Source organism: Symphodus melops (genome assembly GCF_947650265.1).
Source record: "Symphodus melops genome assembly, chromosome: 10".
NCBI classification, from domain to species: domain Eukaryota; kingdom Metazoa; phylum Chordata; class Actinopteri; order Labriformes; family Labridae; genus Symphodus; species Symphodus melops.
In genome coordinates this window covers 20,602,868-20,623,693 of record NC_136700.1, presented here as the reverse complement: position 1 = coordinate 20,623,693, position 20,826 = coordinate 20,602,868, and the positions used below count along the sequence as shown (strand labels likewise).

At 42.9% G+C, this 20,826-nt stretch overlaps 1 protein-coding gene across 1 annotated transcript in view; it reads right to left on the bottom strand.

The window, feature by feature from the left end:
- Positions 1 to 20,343, bottom strand: part of LOC306830618 (melatonin receptor type 1B-like) — a 41,193-nt gene extending 20,850 nt beyond the window's left edge. Inside the window, exon 1 of the mRNA XM_079354205.1 lies at positions 19,850 to 20,343. Within this exon, the coding sequence (XP_079210331.1) occupies positions 19,850 to 20,045 (196 nt within the window). The 5' untranslated portion in view covers positions 20,046 to 20,343. The remainder of the gene's footprint in view (positions 1 to 19,849) is intronic.
- Between the last annotated feature and the right edge of the window lie 483 nt (positions 20,344 to 20,826).

Genomic DNA, 20,826 nt, shown 5'->3' with positions numbered 1-20,826 from the left:
CTGCTGCTCTTCTTCTGCTGATGAGTTTGCAGTCGCCTCTGCTTTTTCAGATGGGGGGGGCAGTGTCTGAATGTAGCCCCTCCCCCCTTCAGCATGAGAGGTTTAATTGAAGTCATTCATCAGAGAGCGTGGAGTCATTAAAAATCCTTAGAGGCTACACACATATACACACAGTCCACAGACTGCCCCCTACTGCTCATAAATGTCACTGTGACCTACAGTAACCTTCAAAGGCCCCTCCTTCAGTTATAAATCACCCTCTCCCCTTTTCCCCTGATTACCTGACATTCATCCCCTATTCCATCATCTCATCTGTCTCCCCCATACCTTTGTTCCCCCTGCTTACACATTCTTCATTAAAGCCCCCCCCCCCCTCCCCCACTCAGAGGAAGCAGCTCCTGAAATGGAGGCCTGTTGTTGGGAGACGACTCTCTCCTTTAATCCTACAACACCTCAGCTGGCAGGACAAGCTGGGATGACGAAGCTCACTGCTGATGGATGGTGACAGTCAAGAACAAGGAAGGAGAGGGGGAGGACACACACTCTTTTTGGCCTCTTTGACATGAAACGTATATAAAAATGTAGATAAATGTTCTCAGATTTATTGTTGAAATTATTGTTAAAACTCTTTGAACCATTGTTAGTTCTTTATGCTTTTTGAAATTATTTTTGTGAAAAAAAATATATTTAGCAGTTTGAAATAGTTGCCTGTAATTTTTTATTGAATGTTAAATGTGTTTTAAGTGCTGCCTCTCCGGGTGGATGTCTGCTGCTGCAAACGCTCTCTACTGATAGGAAACAATTGGGGGCTCAACAATAAGTTGTCGGATTTAAAGAAAACAGAAAAGAGGAAAAATGCAACAGCTTCAAAAGAAGAAAAATGTTCTGCAGAAAGAGAGAAAAACTATAGCCTTTTAAACTCAGTTACTGTTGAGATTTGTGCTCTCATTTCATATTGTGTTGAGATTATGCCCCTGTCCGTTTTTGTTTTTCAATTTTCATTTCCCATGTGTTGTCATGTGACCTAACCTGTGTAATTAGTGACCCTACAGGTGAACTTAATAAAAGCGCCCGCAATGCGGTGGTTCACACAAAGAGAAGTTCATGTACTGTGTGGTTGTGTCTTCGTTTAACGTTGCGTAAAAGTTGTTCTGCTAACAGTTACTCAAAGTAATGTAATGTCAAACATGAAAGATAGAAGGAGAGAAAAAGAGGAAGAGCTGATTAAGTTAACTCCTTTGCTTCATGAGACGGTAAAAGAAAATGTTAGACGAAACATTCATATTAAGGGGATCGAGGGGAAAATTAAGTAGAGCCAGGGAAACACCGATAAGCTGAAGGAAGAAGTGAACAAAGATGTCATTAAGGCATCCGTCAACATCATCGATGATCAAGATGCACTGAGAAGCAGAGTGCTCAAATTCAAAAAATTCTACCTCCGTGATGAGCTCGAGCAGATCCCGCCTACTATAGATTTCTAAGGCTGAGAGAAAGAAACAGTATGTTCCTGAGTATAAAATACAGAATCATGAGCATGATAAGAAGTTCAAGCTTGAGCTTAAGCAAGAGCGTTAAGGTGGACATGTTCATACAGAACAACATGGAAGAGAATACAGAAACGTTATTATGGACAATGAAGATGGCCCAGAGGAACAACAGCCACTTCGCTCTGATGGTCAGCAGTCGACCGTGCCTCACCTTGTGGAAACAGTGAAGTCATCACTTGATCAGCCTCACACCTCGCTCAGCAAGGGTAGACCAACGTGAAGCAATGTTCTTTAACATACACCTACGGCCCCCCATTCTGAAGGATGACACTGTATGTCATCTGTAGCAGCTGTAAACACGTAAAAACTTGAACCAATGTTCACACTTGGTACACGTTTTATAAACCAATCAAGCCCCTCTACCCAATATATGCACAAGCCCACACTCAAAGCATGAGCTGAAAATTCACTTCTGGACCAATGGCACAAGTGCATGTAAGTGAGGGACGTAGCTTTTGAGGGAGCACAGAGGGGAGGGGGTGAGTGAAGACAGAGGACAGAGAGGATGCTACTTTCACAATCATGCTAGTTCTCAAAAATTAACAAGTGTACTTATCCAGTTTGACTTTAAAAGTGTAATTTTACTTCAGCCCCCCACAGTCAATAGTGTTCATTACACAGTATTTTTGATAAGGGGTATTTTCAGGGGTATTTTTGATAAGTGGTGAGCTGGATGCGCTGGCAGGGGAGGAAGCCGGTCAGACTCGGCAGGCCCAAACGTGTAGTGAGTGAACGTCTGGCTGAACCCTCTGTTAGCGAGGTCTTCAACTCCCACCTCCGGACGAGCTTTTCACAGATCCCAGGGGAGGCTGGGTGCATTGAGTCCGAGTGGACCATGTTCTCCACCTCCATTGTCAAAGCAGCTGTTCTGAGCTGTGGTCGCAGGGTCTCTGGTGCCTGTCGTGGCGGCAATCCCCGAACCCCGTAGTGGACACCGGAAGTAAGGGAGGCCGTCAAGCTGAAGAAGGAGTCCTATCGGGCGTTGCTAGCGCATAGGACTCCTGAGGAAGCTGATGGGTACCGGCAGGCCAGGCGTTCCGCAGCCCGGGCGGTCGTGGAGGCAAAAACTCGGGCCTGGGAGGAGTTCGGGGAGGCCATGGAGGAGGACTTTTGGTCGGCCTCGAGGAAATTCTGGCAAACCGTCTGTCGCCTCAGGAGGGGGAAGCAGTGCTTCACCAACACTGTTTACAGTGGAGGTGGGGAGCTGCTGACCTCAACTGGGGATGTAGTCGGACGGTGGAAGGAATACTTCGAGGATCTCCTCAATCCCACCTTCACGTCTTCCACTGAGGAAGAAGAGGCTGGGTGCTCAGAGGTGGATTCGTCCATCACCCAAGCCGAAGTCACCGAGGTAGTTGGCAAGCTCCTTGGTGGCAAGGCACCAGGGGTGGATGAGATACGCCCTGAGTATCTGAAGTCTCTGGATGTGCAGGGGCTGTCATGGTTGACACGCCTCTGTAACATCGCGTGGAGGAGGTTCCGGCTGTTAGTCGAACCTCGGATCCAAGAGGAACAATGCGGTTTTCGTCCTGGCCGTGGAACACTGGACCAGCTCTACACTCTCCAGCGGGTGCTCGAGGGTTCATGGGAGTTTGCCCAACCAGTCCACATGTGCTTTGTGGATTTGGAGAAGGCATTCGACCGTGTCCCTCGCGGCGCCCTCTGGGGGGTGCTCCGTGAGTATGGGGTTCGGGGCCCTTTGTTAAGGGCAGTCCGGTCCTTGTACGACCGGAGCAGGAGTATGGTTCGCATTGCCGGTATTAAGTCGGACCTGTTCCCGGTGCGCGTTGGCCTCCGGCAGGGCTGCCCTTTGTCACCGGTTCTGTTCATTACTTTTATGGACAGAATTTCTACGCGCAGTCAGGGGCCGGAGGGGGTCCGGTTCGGGGACCACAGGATCTCGTCTCTGCTTTTTGCGGATGATGTGGTCTTGTTGGCTCCATCGAACCCGGACCTTCAGTGCGCACTGGGGCGGTTCGCTACCGAGTGTGAGGCAGCTGGGATGAGGATCAGCACCTCTAAATCTGAGGCCATGGTTCTCGACCGGAAAAAGGTGGTTTGCCCCCTTCGGGTCGGTGGGGAGTCCTTGCCCCAGGTGGAGGAGTTTAAGTATCTCGGGGTCTTGTTCACGAGTGGGGGGAAGATGGAGCGTGAGATCGACAGACGGATCGGTGCGGCGTCCACAGTCATGCGGTTGCTGTATCGGTCCGTCGTGGTGAAGAAGGAGCTAAGCCGAAAGGCGAAGCTCTCGATTTACCGGTGGATCTTCGTTCCTACCCTCACCTATGGTCATGAGCTTTGGGTCATGACCGAAAGAACGAGACCTCGGATACAAGCGGCCGAAATGGGCTTCCTCCGTAGGGTGGCTGGGTGCACCCTTAGAGATAGGGTGAGGAGCTCGGTCACCAGGGAGGAGCTCGGAGTAGAGACGTTACTCCTCCACATCGAGAGGAGTCAGTTGAGGTGGTTCGGGCATCTGGTCCGGATGCCCCCTGGACGCCTCCCTAGGGAGGTGTTCAGGGCATGTCCCTCCAGGAGTAGGCCCCGGGGTAGACCCAGGACACGCTGGAGAGACTATGTCTCTCGGCTGGCTTGGGAACGCCTCGGGGTCCCACCGGAAGAGCTGGAGGTGGTGTCTACCGGCCCCGGCGACCCGGCCCCGGATAAGCGGCAGAAAATGGATGGATGGGTATTTTGTTTTTTAAAAATATATTAAGCATCCTTTCAATACTTGTACCTTCTATGATTCTCTCTCTCTCTCTCTCTCTCTCTCTATATATATATATATATATATATATATATATATATATATATATATATATATATATATATATATATACCTGGTTAAATAAAGATATTTCAGGTGACAGCTCCTTTGAGGTCTCTGCTCTGAGACTGGTGTTACACAGATGAACTTTACCTCTGTCCCTCTGTGTTCCTGTTGTTCTCTGTGCTGACCTTTATCAAAACGCTTTTCTGATTAGAAATAAAGTTTAAAAATATATCACATAAGCAGAAACGGCTGGTGCAAAAAAAATTAAGCCAATTCAAATAGAGCTCAACAGTGACCATCCACTTTTTCGGTGTCTCTCGTTCCATAAGTAAATTTTCCTTTGATTTTTCCCAAAATATGTATATCAAGAGATTTGCGCCTGGTACAAAGACAGTTAGCTTACTACAGAAGTGCCCAACCAATCGATCGAACCAACTTACCGAGTTGTTTATGAAGTTGGATACACATTGAGCTGTATATCTGGATAATGTCAAAGATGATGACTGGCTTATGAGCCGATTTCCATGAGCTCTCATTTTGGAGCTCTGAGCTGAATTAAGTCCAGCTTTTGAGAACAACACTTAAAGTGCATGGCGAGGAATTGGATTGGCACTGGCAATGTTTGATTTACACATTGCCAGTGCCAATCCAATTCCTCACCATGCACAGATTCCTTGCCACGGGATCTTTTAAAAAAGGAGCTACCTTATCAGTTGGGTATCCCCCAGTCCTCACTAAGCCACACCATGCCAGCTGTTTAGGAGGGCCTCATTCGCATTAAGGCCACATAGGATTTTCCTATACCGTAACACAACAATGCAGGCAGCAGGCAATTGCAGCTTGAGGAAAGGAATTTTGTCTGCTGCTTGCTTACTTATGGTGCATACTAATTCAAAATTCCTTTCGTGCAAACATGAAGGAAGAGGGGTTGGAGATGTGCTGCTAGAGGTGTCGCCAAACAGCAATTTGTTTTTGGTTTAATGCTGGTGTTCAAGGGCGACCTCTACTAAATCAAAAAGTCACAAATTCTTCCTTTAAAGTGCAATTTGCAGCAATGAGTCGATATCCTAAATGTAATTGAAGTGATTATACTGCTACAAGGGCAACATCAGAGAGTTAATTTGCTTCCAGGAAAAGGAAGCATTCTCACTCCATAATTGTGTAAGTTATTTGTGATGCACAAATGTATCTTTTAGTGACAAAAACTTTATGTTTTTTTGTACAAGTACTTTTTTAAATTTTGTGAGTACACCATTTTTCAGTATAAAAGCTGCACAGTCTTTTATACAGGAGACCCCATGACAAAAAAAGCTTTAATCTAGTGGTTCCTTTTGAATGAAAATCAATATCTTATGGTGAGGCTGGTTTTTCTCTAGCACGGTTTCAAAAACGTATTGAAGTGAACATCATTAAGCGGATGGTTTGTGGTTTGTAAGTGAGGCTTACACATCCCATCATCCTTTGCTGCCGACACAAGGTCACCTCTCTCACATCCCATCATCCTCTGCTACAGACAAGGTCACCTCTCTTTCCATCTCTCTCAGACACAACCAACACTCACACTTCACAAAACATTTGAAATATTTTCTGGTGCTGAAAAGTCTGTATTTTTTTTTGAAGTCTCTGTTGACAGAAGAATCAATTAAAGATGTAATCAATCAGCCTATTTATTAGTCAATCTTTTTTTGTATTTTATCACAAGACAAAAAAAAGATACGTTTTTTTTTACTTCTAAAAGACTGATTGCTTTATAGATTTCTTTATTTCCTTCTACCCTCATTGTGCAATAACACATGGACACTTTCACTTGTATGTGCAATAATCTCAACCAAGTGCAATAATCGCAATAATAATCATTGCCTTTTTTTGTATATTTTTTCTGCTTCTTCCATGCATATTTTTTGTATATTTTTTTCCAACGGAAGAGTGTTCTATTATTTATGCTATATTATTCTTTATATTGTTACTTTTTGTTACCTGATACATTTTTATTTTTATTGTATATGCTGCTGGAACCTAAATTTCCTTGAGGGAGTCATCCCAAAAGGATCAATAAAGTTCAAGTCTAAGTCTAGCCTAATCCAAAATGGGGCAGATTATTAATAACAAAAGACTGATTTGTTGCAGCCAATCAAGGGCACAGAAGGATTAATATACATTCCTTGATAACCTTCTTTTGGATCTGTATTTTACTGATCTGTGTGTTTAACATTCAGACCACAATGCATGTGAAGACATAAAGCAGACCAAGGTCAGTGTGTTTTACCTCCTGATGTCACCAATAAAAACATTTATCATCATTAACCAGAGATTCACAAGAGTCACATACACGCACGCACGCACACTTCCAGCTTGGTGATTGAAAACCTTTATGACTGTTTGATCAGGAGATCAGGGAGATCCTGATGACCTCAGAGGAGAAGACCTCTTGACACAGAAGTTAAACATGATGAGGAGTCTCTGTGAGGGGAGCTCCATCACTCCTCTGTGAGAAGCTGAGGAGGAGACAGAGAAAGGAAGGTGTCTCAGAGACTAAAATTAAGTATGAGGGACACAGTTTAGACCAGAGATAAGATACAGGCTTTATGTTATTATCAAGCGAGCTTAGTTTAAAGGTGGACTCTTAAAAAAACTCGAATAAAAGGGACGCACCGGCGAGTGTGCCATGGCCAAGGAAATGTACCGTGCTTGAGCATCGATCGGACCATTCACACTGACTACTCAAATAAATTGGACTTTAGAAGTGGAGCGTGCGTAGAGATGGTAAGCATTGCCTAATGTGAGAGACCTGACTGACCCTGTGAGACCCTGGCTCTGTCCAAAATCACACACTATTCACTATAAAGATTTTCTATTTACAAGTGAAATGAAGAGGCTGCCAGTATTTTCTAGTTCAAGGAAATTCCCTGCATAAAATACATAATTCAAATTTTGTAAACCCTGATTTACCGCTTAATGTATAACCTTTATCCCATTTATTCTCCCCCCTCGGTGTGTGTGTGTGTGTGTGTGTGTGTGTGTGTGTGTGTGTGTGTGTGTGTGAGAGAGGTTAACTTACATTTTTCCTCATGTTGATGAACGAGACCAGTCTGTTCACAAAAATCGAGTTCTATACGTTTCATTATTTCTTCACAAATCTGCTGAAGGTACACTAAGTATAATATTAGTTATCACTGAATTTCATGCAGTTATTTACTGTTATTGCTCTATTAATCGTTATTATTGATCTTTGGCCGGTTTTTCACAGCACGTTTTTAGTTCTGCAATTGAAATAAAGTCCCTGTCCGTAGCTAGTGTCTGAAATTTAACTTTGTCAAATGAGTTTACTTTGAAGCCCATATCACATTACTCCCTTTAAAGAAAGTAGGGAATGCTGGACACGAGCCCTGAGGAGTCTGTGGACAGAGAGGAGACACTGAGGAGACTTTCTGTGTGAACATCACAGCTCAGTGTGAGTGTCACTCAGTCTGCATCATCTATCAAACTCCTGAACACCTGAGCAAGTAAACCCTACGGACACACAGCAGCATGTTCACGCTGACATTATTAGCATGTTAACATGTAGCTTAAATGACCCATAGCTTCTAACTTTTTGGTCTGAGGCCGTTTTCCAAGTGTCGACATGAGCTTTGACTGATCCAATCACAGGTGGACATCTGACAGGTGTGTACACACACACACACACACACACACACACACACACACACACACACACACACACACACACACACACACACACACACACACACACACACACACACACACACACACACACACACACACACACACACACACACACACACACACACACACACACACACACACACACACACACACACACACACACACACACACACACACACACACACACACACACACACACACACACACACACACAGGCTGCATTGACACTGACTACTCAGGACACGTACAGAGGAGGTCTGGACGACACTGAGGGAGTGTCTTCTCTACTTTTCTTCATGAAATAATAACATGCAGAGACAGAGGAGCTCTCATGCTGACACTTTCTGTTTTGTTCTCCCACACATGACAAGCTGGAGAGGGAGGGGATGTCTTTTACTGTTTACGGTGAAGTTTAGACGCCACAGATGTAATGCAAGTTTTTCTGGATGAAAGATATCACACTGGGCCGCTCCACCTGAGCCTCCAACACAGAGCTATTACCATATGCACAACTCCATTCCCTCCATTACTCCTTCAATACTTGTTGATAACGCACATTTTGAAATGATAGAATCCTTTCATTTTAATGATGACACTTAAAGAAATCTAGTAGAAGACATGTTTCTTTGGAATTGTTATTCTGATCACTGGAAGGATTGAATGTGACATCTCTAATTACTACTCTGCAGTTACCACCAACTCTCAGCATATAGTTATCTAACTGGGCATGGCTGTTAGCACAGGTGTTTGTGAAGAAGCTTCAGAAGTAGGGATTTAACGACTCAACTCACGACACGATTCTTTCACGATTTATTTCAAGAGAATCTGGAGGTAGTTGGAGCTTCTCATTGTGCTGTTGATTAAATGCGGAATCATGTTGGTTGTGCTATTTGTGAAGTTCTCTGTCTTGTTGTAATATTTGCACAGCCTTTGTCTTTCATGTTTTGTCTTGGGTTGCCAAAATGCTTCCACTGCCATGATAACACCTGCTCATTACAACCAACCTCCTCTGCTCTACAGCTGATGACGCTTCACGATACGACTGCGATTCATTTTTCAGAGAACTGATTCAAACCTTGACACCTTTGACACTTTACATCCCTATTCAGAGGCTTTTTAGAATGAGAGCAATTTTCATAAAAAAAGGGTCAATGTGTTCCCCAAATGACTCCATAATGACTCAAACAGTGCCAGATTGCAGAGTACACTTTTTTATGTGCAGGGCAGTTAGAGTTGACAAGCGTTTAAGTTTGTGTTTTGTGAATTACACTGCATCTTTTTGCTACATTTACACAGGTTTAGTCGGCACAAAAGCTGCACAATCCTTCAGGGAATGCGACCTTGAGTGTTTGCATCGTAATGCACTCTGCATTACAGCTCAGGTCATATAATGCTGATGTGTTTGTTTTCAGTGAAGGAAAAATCCTGCATGGGGGGGTGAAAGCTGTTACTCTATATTGAGCTCTCTCTCTCTCTCTCTCTCTCTCTCTAATATCACTGCTAAGGTGGACTAACGATGAGCCTTCATTCAGCTTCAGCTGTGTAACTTTAGTCTTTGGGAGCTTGTATGTCTTTAACATATTCATATTGTTAATATAGTTTGATCAGAGTGGAGGATCTGCTGACGGCAGACGTGGTGGTGATTGTGATAGGTTAAATGAAGCCAACGCCGCCCTTTTATGTGAGAACGCTCTCGGCAACTGTGGGTTTACCTATCAGGTTGATAACCAGCTTTGTAGGACTGTAAAGCATGGTCTCCAATGTCAGGGTTAGTGAAGCCAGATCACCCAAAAAGACCCTGGAACTCGCTTCGTAGTACAAGCCCCTGGTAACAGCCTCGGGCGCTTTCACACTTTCCCTTAAGGGTTGAGATTATTGGTGCAGGTGTGAAAACGATGAACTGACTCTGATTCAGACAGCTTTTAAAATCAGAAGTCTTCAACGTGCAGGGAGGAGAGCACAGCTGTGTTTGTGTTCCTCTTCTTTCACACACACATGAATTCTTGTCATGAATTATACACAGCGTGTTATATAACTGCCTCATTAAAGTCCAGATTTCTTCAGGAAACAGCTGCACTGAGCTCCAGCTGTGACGTAACAGCTGATTAAGGGAACTCCAGTTAATGTCTGAGAGCCCCTCAGCTGCTTTTAGCCCTGCTCTGCTAAAAATACTCTGCTGCTCTATTTTTAACTGAGTCACTGGAGAGAGAAGACGAGCAGGGGCGAAGTCAGAGACATCTTCTTAAATCTAGATAGTTTTCAAACAAAACACCCTGTGCTGACATTTATTTTAACATAGGTAACAAAATCTAACTTTAATGATGATGCAATGAGGGTTACAGATTACAAAGTCACAAAAAAGAAGGTAAGCAAAGTGATTGAATCATGCATTAGAGTTGGTTTATCCCTGAAATAATCATTTGGAGCTGCATTGAGGACAAAGTTTAGTCCGTCAAAAGAGACAAGAAATTAATGGTTGAATCCCAGTGTTTAAATGTGAGGAGCTTCACAGGTAAACCACAGTGCTCATAAATGAGAGGTTCATAAGTCATTTACAGAGAACAATGCAACAAGATCGTTAAAGCAGAGTCTTTGTGATTTGCAGTTGATCAAGAGTCACAAACATCCTCATTTCACGACCCTGAGGTTACCTTATGATTCGTTTCAAAGACTGTAAACACAAAGGTGCACCTGATCGGTACATTGCTCTCATGTTTTGAAATCAACAACCGCCAAGCTTCAGATCCAGGTAGAGTCTCCATGTGACGAGTACATTTCAGAGGGCTATCTGCCACAAGGCAGGTAAATGTTTTACAGAAAGTCATATATAAAAACTATGCTATGAGTATTGAGCACGTGTTACATAGCTGCTACTGCTCCTCTGTCTGCTGTCATAACTGTGATCACACCAATGTACATTTCAGCACAGACACGCACACACTGGAACCGAAAAGGGGATCTTCACATCTTGTGTGGACAGAAGTGGAAGCTGAGCTTTAATTTATCCCCATTTATCTCTTTTAAACAACAGGAAAGTGTCTACCCGCTTCTTCTCATTTTTGTTCAACTCTTTCTGGTTGTTCTCTGTGCACTGATGAACTTTGAGAGAGAACCTCCAGTCTTGTTGTAAACAGTAAACAATTTGAAACATGCAGCAAATGTGCTGGTTAAAGAGAGTCAAGTTCATTTGAAATGAAAATGTCTTCCTAATTAGCAACGTTCATATTTATCCTGTTTCTTGTGAAACAACATGAATGCGAACATTGAGCTCCGTTATGATGAGTGTATTTTTTAAGGACAGGTTGGATTTACAGAGGAGTGAGGTGTCAAAGACTGCCAGTTCTACCTGCATTATGACACCTGGTGTTTGATGCAACAGGTTTAGGCACAGCTGTCAGGTGCAGAGGATGAAGAGACCGGGCTCAGCTGCAGGTCACACTCTGCTGTTTGGATCTGCATGTGACTGTGACGACGTGAAGATACAAACCCTGTCTGACCGCAGTCTGCATTGCGCCAGATTAATGTTAAGGATTTAAAAAAAAAACACAAACAAAACACCAAAATCACAACCTTTCAAAGCAGCAAAAACACACAAATAACAATTACAACTAATAACAACAGACCACCAAACCATTAAATCTTCTTCTAAAAAGCGAAAGCCCTTAAATCATTCAATTACCAGAGATGCCACGCACACGCACGCGCATATGCTCTCAGTGAGTATATTTAGACTTAAGACTTAGATCCATCAGTCTGCAGACACACTGATCAAATTTACCTTCAGAGGAATTGGTCTGCACTCACACACTCTCCTCTAATGGAGCTAACAGGACTCTGAAAGCATAAGACCGAGGGGGGAATACAGACTGCATAAATAATGGACCTCGCCAATGTTACATCACTTTGTTGCCTACCTTCTTCGACCATATTTTAGTATTCACTGTTGTTCTCCTGCAGCCATAATCGACCATATAGGAGAAGAGGGTGGAGCAGGAGAGGAGCGAGGGACTCTTGCTTCTTTCCAGCTCCACCCATTTCAGTTTCCTGTTCTGTAATGACAGAAAAGGTAATCGAATCCTTGAATAAAGACAGATGATATGACAGTCAGACTTACTCAGGTATCCCAAGGGGAAACTTTGGTCCAACCAAACCAAATAAGCTCAGTAGATACAGCAGACGAATGGGTGGATGTTGGTTTTTTTTTTGGGGGGGGGGGGGGGGGGGGGGGGTTTGACTGCAAAAAAAAAGTAATGTAATGTACTATTTCAATCAACTGAATCACAGTCTGAGCATGGAGGGAGAGACAAGGTGAACAGACAGGCTCATTGAGGAGCAGAGGAGAAATAAAAACAAGACAAGAGAAATGAAAAAGATGAACCTGCAGAGAGGGGACTGGGAGAAAAGGAGGAGAAAGAGGAAGAGGGGGACAGATAAAGCACACTGAATGATAGATTTATGGGTCATCTGAGGCTCGTCTCTCTCTCTTAGGGGGGAAACTCTGAATATAAACTCTCGCTCTCTTTCTCAGGATGATGCAGAGTCAGATAGAGGTTATATAATCAGCGCTTCCTGAGCAGCAGGTCTTAAATCGTAAAGAGTGACCTAAAGACTAAACACTGATCTGAGAGCAGTAGAGTGTGAAAACACACGCAACGCGTTTATCAATTATACATGCACACAGCCTCAGGTATTAATAGAAAGAAAGTCCATCATATCATTCTGAATATAGAGCTGCTGGTCTGTGTGTGAGTAACTGTCACAATACCAGAATGTTAAACCTCGATATGATTGTAGCAAACATTGAATTGATACCTGATTGTTCCAATATCAGTTCATTTCTTGTTTTTAAACTACCAATAATTACTAGAGCACAACTGATTTATCGACTAGGCAATAATATCACCCTATATTAGCATCAAGTGAGTATCTGTATCGTCTTATTTAATCACAAATATTAATAGAGTTATTTACTGATAATAATGGAGGTTATTTACCAGTCAAATAACATATCATTAGTTTAACTGTAACAAGCAGTTCTTTATGGATTACAAAATTGAACATAGTTCAAAGAAAGTTATCTGTTATATGTGATTTTTTTAAGTTTGAGGTCCGCCTAGGGGCGGGGCTTGTGTGTGTGGTGTTCTTCCATTGGTCAGATAAAATGTCAGTCACAGCTAAAACATGGAAGGTATTGCAGAATGTGGATGATATCCATCATGCTGTGAGCATTAATGTGTTTATATCACACATCTGTTTTTAGTTCAAGCAGGTGATTTGGGTTGAGTGTTTCAGGTTGTGGGAAGGTGAGTGAACCTATGTGAGGTCAGAGGTGTTATACAACAAGAAATGGCTGTACAGATGTTTGACATGGACGACAGAGGAGCAGCTGAGGACACAGACACACACAGCCAGCGCATTAAATTCATAATTCATAGCTCAGAGCTGCTCCATCTGAAAACGACAAAACCACAGACCGATCTGAATCTGCAGACACAAGGACAAACTGTGTTATCCCTGCTCTCATATTTCACCTCTGTCACTGTTATTAACTGCACATTATGTAAAATATAATCTATTAACCTATAATATAGGATTCTGTAATATTACAGAGCATTGAATATATAGAACACATGAACTATTACAGAGAAATAAATATGTATTTAACAACACCTGTGGTGGACCTTAGAGGTGCTTTCATGTGTGTGAATGTCAACAAATAAACCTGCAGCACATTAGCTGTGTCACAACATCTGCTGAGCACTGGCTCTGCAATATGTCAACTACACAAGTTAAAATTGTACCTTCAGACTCAGAATTACTGGTTGGATAAAGTTATTGTGAATGTTACAATCATCCAGACACAGAATGCCAGATAAATGTTGTGTCTAAGCTGTAACAGGATATGAAGTAAAAGACATGTTACAATTGCATTTTTTTTTCTTGGAATCAAATGCATAGAAACTTGTAACAGTAAGGACGTTTTGGCCAGTATAAAGACTTATATTCAAACTAGACAAAGGTTATTTTTAAGATGTTTTAATGAAATAGCTTCACACAGTTTCTTTCAAATGTCCAACCAAACGGTCTGCAGCGAGAGAAGCACTCAAAATGCCTTTACAGAACTCCAGTTCCCACAATCCAAACAAAACGGAATTAAAGACACTTTATTAAAACAGGTCACACTAATCAAAATCACCAAAAGGCTATTTACCAAAGTGTATTACGATAAATTATCCATTTTACAGACAAAGCTGGAGGGGATAGGATGGAGGGGATATGAGCTACAGTGCCTTTTACCCAAAGCTGCAACACAACATCCAGAGTAACCACTCACTGAAACTACATTTCCAGCTCCTGGCTTACAAACTGTTTCCTGATCATGCAAAAAGACTTCCAAAACCATTCCTTTTTTATTGCCAAATTACAAAAATGCTTTTTGAAAAACACAAATATTGTGAATTGTCTCATAACTAATTTATCAGAAGTCAATAACACCAACTGACGAATATATCAAAATAGGGGTAAATGCTACTCCTCCTTTCCTAACCACCAAACACATACTTTCTTTTCTGAAACCTAAACAACAAGAGCTCACAAACAATTTTTTTATTTTAATTCCCTTTAAATGTTGTTTCATGTATGACACCCTTCTTTTGTCATTTACTTTGAGCCAGTTCGTGACATGCAGCCCCTCTCCACTGGTTGGGGCTGTAGCTTCGGTTAATGTGCCTCTGATGGTTTGAGAAAAGATTTTCAATATGGTGACTGCCATCTTTGAGTGTGAAAACACCTCCTCAGAAACGTCTAATGTCACTGACCAGAGGTTTCCACAGGACCCAGGTCAGACAGTGTGCGTGTTCAACCCCACTATCTGCTTCTGAATGCAAGAGCAGCCATGAGCAGCTGGACATCGTGGTTCACAAGATCACAGGAGAACTACAAGCTCACGCAGGGAAAAAGACACAAACAACAAATGACTTGTCTTTCAGAGGAGGATATGTTGAAGATGTATGATAGACAGTCTGCATATTGCATTTTATCATGAAATTGACTGGAAGCTGTGTGTGTTCCCGTCTGACTCCCTGTCTGTGTCGATCTGCTCTGTTCAGTTTGGCATTTGCTTGAAGCAGGCTCTGATGAGATGAGACTCAGCGAGTATTGGGAGGGGAGCAGAGCCGAGTGGTGCTGCTTGCGTACACTGGATACAGGCCGCAGCGCTTGCAGTTGAAATATGAGCATTGACAAGAGAGGGCACAATCAGCTGTGGTCAAAGTGACTGTACTTCCATGTTTTATACAGTCTATGTGGGAAAACAGGTAAATGGTAAATGGACTTGAGCGTCTAGTCTTCTGACTACCCATCCACACACTGATGGCAAAGGTTGTAGTAAGACCATCAGAATTATTCTCATCCATTCTTATGCCGTCAATGAAGCAGTGGAGTAATTTGGGGTTAAGTGTCTTGCCCAAGGACACATGTTGCTGCAGGAGCTGGGGATGGAACCCTCGACCTACTGGTTGAGAAATGACCACTCTTCTAACTGCCCACAGGTACATCACCGCTCAACTGTACTGTATGAATGTGTTTCTGAATTGTTTTGAAGTTGTATGTTTGGCTGTGGGTTCACTTTTTCAAACTCTGCGAGGAGTAAAAAAAATGAAGAAACTGAAGAAGGAAAAAGGAGAGATTCGGACAGAAACATACAGGAGGAGATATGAAGGTTCCCCCTCTCTCTCTCTACCTTGTATTAAATGTCTCTCGCTCATGTTGCCTCAGGAGTCCTTACTATATCTCTTTAATTGGCTCATTTCAGGGATCTCTGGGACTGTTTGGTGCTATACCTGCATATCAATGAATCCCCCGCCCCCCTCTGGTAAACCACCTGCACCACAGAGGGTACACCTTTATTATTCATGGTCTTAAGTAAAACCTGAGGACCTGAGTCCTATGAGCCAGTCACAAAATGTACTTGAGTTTTAAACACTGACCTGATTCAGGCTTGTTATAATACCAGATGTTCAACTTACTGTATATTCCAATATAAATAAATTGCACGGATTACATAAAAAAAATAAAACAAGATAGCATTAATGTTTGATACCATGGCACCAACATACTGTAAAAGTTCTAGATATCCAATTTGAGGTTTTTATAGTTTAGGGTTAACATGAAATACAGGAAAGTCCTGCAAACTGTCTTAAATACACATCTGGGCATTGTTTGGTACCAAGAATATCAAACATGTTTGATATTTACAATTCCAGATTGGGCTTCTTCCGACGGAGCACCCACAATAGCCAATGAGCAAGCAGGCCGGGAAGCACGTCAACTGGATGTCGCATACTAGCTCACAAACGTGTCAGTGAATATAAAAACAACCGTGCCATGAGACAAGTGGACATTTTGAAAAAGAATACCAGCATGTGGAATCATGGCAACAACTCAAGTGCCTTCATGAAGGCATGTTTGATGACGAAAGTTTCTGTTTCATGTCTGTGGAATCTCCACTGTGAAGTCGTGGGGCAGCTGTACCACTTCTCAAGAACTGCTGAGCAAGGCACCAAACCCCCAACTTCAGGCGGGGGCAGCCGTCACGCGCTGACATCGCTCAATTAATGCATGTCCCCAGGTCCTGCTTGTCCATCGTGTACAATTCAGGCCTGTGTGTGTGAGACGCATGTCTCTAAATTAACAGGCAGGTTTGTGGTCTGACCAAATTGTCTTGTTTTTGCGATCGGTTGAGACTGTCGTTATGTCTGCGGTCTCTGCACGTTTTAAGACTTGAAAATCCTCTGGTGTGTAGTCTATACTTCTCCTCTGCACCTTTCTATAAAACAAATGTATAATCTTTAAAGTTTGGTAGCTTTTGACACTATGGATCATGAATATAATGGAGGTTGTACTTTTTTTTTTAAATTGTGGCATCAGAAATTGTTGAATTCAATAATTCGACAGCTTTACTTTGATTTTTGTGTTGACAAATGTGCAAGGTCAAAAAGGGAGCTGGGGCCAATCTTTCCTCTCAGTGATTCTCTGATGCTAACAAAAACCATCATTTAAACTTTATGCTGACTTTAGTCAAGGTTAGCATGTAAAACAGAGAGCAGCCACTTTGTAAAGCCTTTCAGTTTTATTCTCATTCATTCACTAATCGCAGGTTTCAATAGTCCCTCAATCAGAATCAGCCTGCAGACGTGACCTTCATTTACTCCATTTGTTCCCTCTTTGTGGTGCAGAGTGAAGCCAGTGTGTGTTTGGGGAATATAAAACTTCTGTTGGCAGGACAGTTGGGATATAGGACCTGTCTCTAAAACCACTGAGATGAGACTTAATGTATGTGTTGTCACTCTATAAAGAACAGACAATGCATCATGCAGTCCTCTGCAGCAGAATCACAACACAGCTCGGCCACAGGAGAGCAACTCAACTGGGTCACATAGAGGGTGTGAGGCTGATCTGAGAACAGTTACTTGTGACAGGGTGTGTGAGGATGAAGAGTGTAAGCAGGTACAACCTCCAGAACCCACCCTACCTGTAGTAATTATACTCTTTATAGTTAACGAAGAGGAGGGGTCTCTGCTGCAGAAACAGTGACTTAGGGCGTTTTCCAACTAACCTGCTTGTTTCGATTTAAACAAACCTAAGCCCTTTTGCCAAATTAGAACAGTTCGTATGGGTTGGTGTGAAAGCTGTCAATTGAACCCTGGTGAAAACCAAGCACCTTTATTGATATCTCTTGAAAAGGTGGGTCTAGTCCGTATCGTTAGTTATTAATCGACCTTGATCTGGTGCAGGAATCACCATGTTAGTTTGTAAGATAATGTAGCATGAATAAGACTAAACATCACAGTCTCACTCGAAAATCAGCTCTTCCATTGCTAAAGAAAATTCTCGGGTTTTTTTGCAGGTTAAACATAACTGACTGCCATTGTCTCTAAAGCAACAGTCAGTAAGGATTATGGGTAAGGACACTCCCCATCATTCAGTACTGACAAAAAAAATCACTTTAATTTTGAGGATTGGAGGAGAGAAACTGAACACCGATGCTTTGAACAAAATAAGTCCAGGTGTAAGAGGAACTATCATTATCAAATATCATTAAATTGAAACACAGAGAGGAAAAAACATTCAGCAGCTCATTACAAATATTATGATTAATCCATGGAGTTTGTACTGTTATGTAGTGACCTCTGCTGAGAGATTCCACCATTAAATGAGCCAAATCAATACTTGCAGTCCACTCAATAAACAATTAACATAAAGAGTTGTTTGACTGAGAAAATGAACAGCGAGTTTCTGGAGCATCAAACATGGTAGGGACACCAACCATAAACTGTAAGTTATAATGAACGAAGCCTGAGTGATGTCACCCATCTGTTACTGTAGGGGGCTTTTGAGTCCCATCGATGGCTGTCGCCATGCTGTTAACGCTGTCTCATCCAAAGTTCTAGTCACCCTAATGGCAGGTTTTAAGCCTCTTGACATACAGTTACATCATGCCCACCAGTCAATCATCAGGTCCACTACACAGCTTATTGTGAATATCACTTATCCTTCATAAAATTCAAACGGATGAGTAGTCTAATAATTCAACCTCATACAGTGGGTTGTGGAGCAAGATCTAATTAGACCAGTTTTGTTTGTTAAACCAGGCTATAAACATGTTCATTTACTGTTATAAAAATGTTTTTTTTTTGGGTGCTGGTCACACAGTGATTTGTTCACCACTCCAGTCCTCCAAACGGACAGCCAAAGTTTGAAACCTAAGCTCTAGTCCCACATGTCATTCCCAACTCTCTGTCCTATCTCTCCAATAAAGGCACAAAAAGTCAATAAGAGCAAGCAGACCGGCACCATCATCATGGTGGACTGTAAGAACTTCCTAATCCTCATTATTATTACAAAGGAACAAACAGAAACAGAACTTCAGATGTTTTAATAAGAACATCCTGAAGAGATGTGCTGCATGAACAGAACCTCCCTCTGTGAGCCCACACCGTCTGCTCTGACAGAAATACAGAAGAGTCCGAGGCTGTCAGCGCACAGTAAACTGCCGCACCTCCTGCGTCACCTCCAGCACCTGCACACCTTCCACTCACTCCCACATTTACCGTTTGTTTCAAATCAGCTGCAAGCTCACACTGGATGGTCGAGGAAAAAAAAATCTACCAACCTGAGCCTGACAACATGAAATAGAAATTAATTGAAATAGCAATGTTCTATATAAGCTACATTTAAAAGTCATGTATGAGCCACTGATTAAAAAAATGATTCCAGCCACCTGATCATGCACTAACGTGTCTGATTTCACTCTGACTCTGACAAAATTCACATACATGTTCAGAAATCTGACAAACTGAAACTCTTACATTCAAGACACAAAAACAGACCATGATACAAGCTCCACAGACCAGACGGATGGATGTAGAGATGATAGATGAGGATGGATGAAAGGATGATATTTGGAAGATCGATGAATGGATGAAAATGGATGAAGGATGGGTGTATGATGAGTTGATGATGTATGATCTGAAGTAGAAACAGCTATGAGTGAGAAGAAACATTGATTCATAAATAAGAGAATAAATGAATGAAGTTATTTTTAAACATCTTCACACGTGCAGCTGCATTCATTCACACTGTCTAGCTCATTCACGTGCACAGATTCACATTTGTTTCAGACAGCACGTGAGAGTGTTTATAGTCAGACGGACACACCTCCTCTGTGACGTGTAATCGATCACATCAATAGCAGATCAGCCACATCGCATACATCATCATGTATGATCAACTCTCTGATCACACGCGCACGCACACGCGCACACACACACGAGGCGCGTCCTACCTGCGTTCCGTAGTTTCTTGTTCTTGAGCACGGACATGATGACCAGTAGGTTTCCCAGCACGTCCACCACCGTGGTGAAGATCAGCACGCTGGCCAGCGCCGTCACTGCCCAGGCAGGACGCGCTGATCCCGGGTTCGGCTCCGGTCCATGCCCGGTCCAGTTCTCCAGCAGAACCTCCTCGTCCGGCCGGTCCATCCCACCCGGTGTTCCCTGCTCACACCCCGCGGTGTGTGTGGGGGCTCCCCCGCATGCTGTGATGGCCCGATTTCTATGTGGTTCAGCCTCCTCTGCTCTCTGTCCTGAGTCCGGAGCCTCTCTGCTCCGCTCCGCTGCTGGTCCCCACGGAGCGTCCCGCGGCTCGACCCATAGACCGTCTGGAGCCTGATATTGGACCTCCTTCACCTCCCACTCCTCCTAATCCTCCTCCTGCTCTGTCTCTCCAGAGCTCCTGCTCCTCATCGCTCCTTTTTCTGCCTCACACACGAAAACACACCCTCACCACCTCTCCTCCCCCCTCGTCTGTTTGGGACTGGATGAAACTCTGCGAGCCTGCTGCGCATCCTAATAAGCTATCTGAGATGTGATGTCTTTTTACTAGAAGGATTTTTTACAATGTGCTTATACTATTTTAGACATCACACAATAAATTAATAAATGTTTTAGGTCTATTTTTAGAATTATTTTATTATAATTATTGATGTTGAAACGATGAGTTTTGAAAACATGTTCTCCTGTTCTGTTTCACATAAGAAAATGAAACATGTATGTCCCGCCACGCCAACGGTGTCTTCTCTAATAATCACAGCCATGACCTGAGGGAGGTGATGCTGTGTGGTTTAGGGTAGTGTGTGCGCTCACAGGTGTGTGACATCGGGTCTAATTAGGAGTGTCTTTTAATCAGTAGCAGTAACCTGTGCAGAGTCCCTCGCCACAAAATTCACACATATAAAGGAACAAAGATAAAGAACGAAAACAG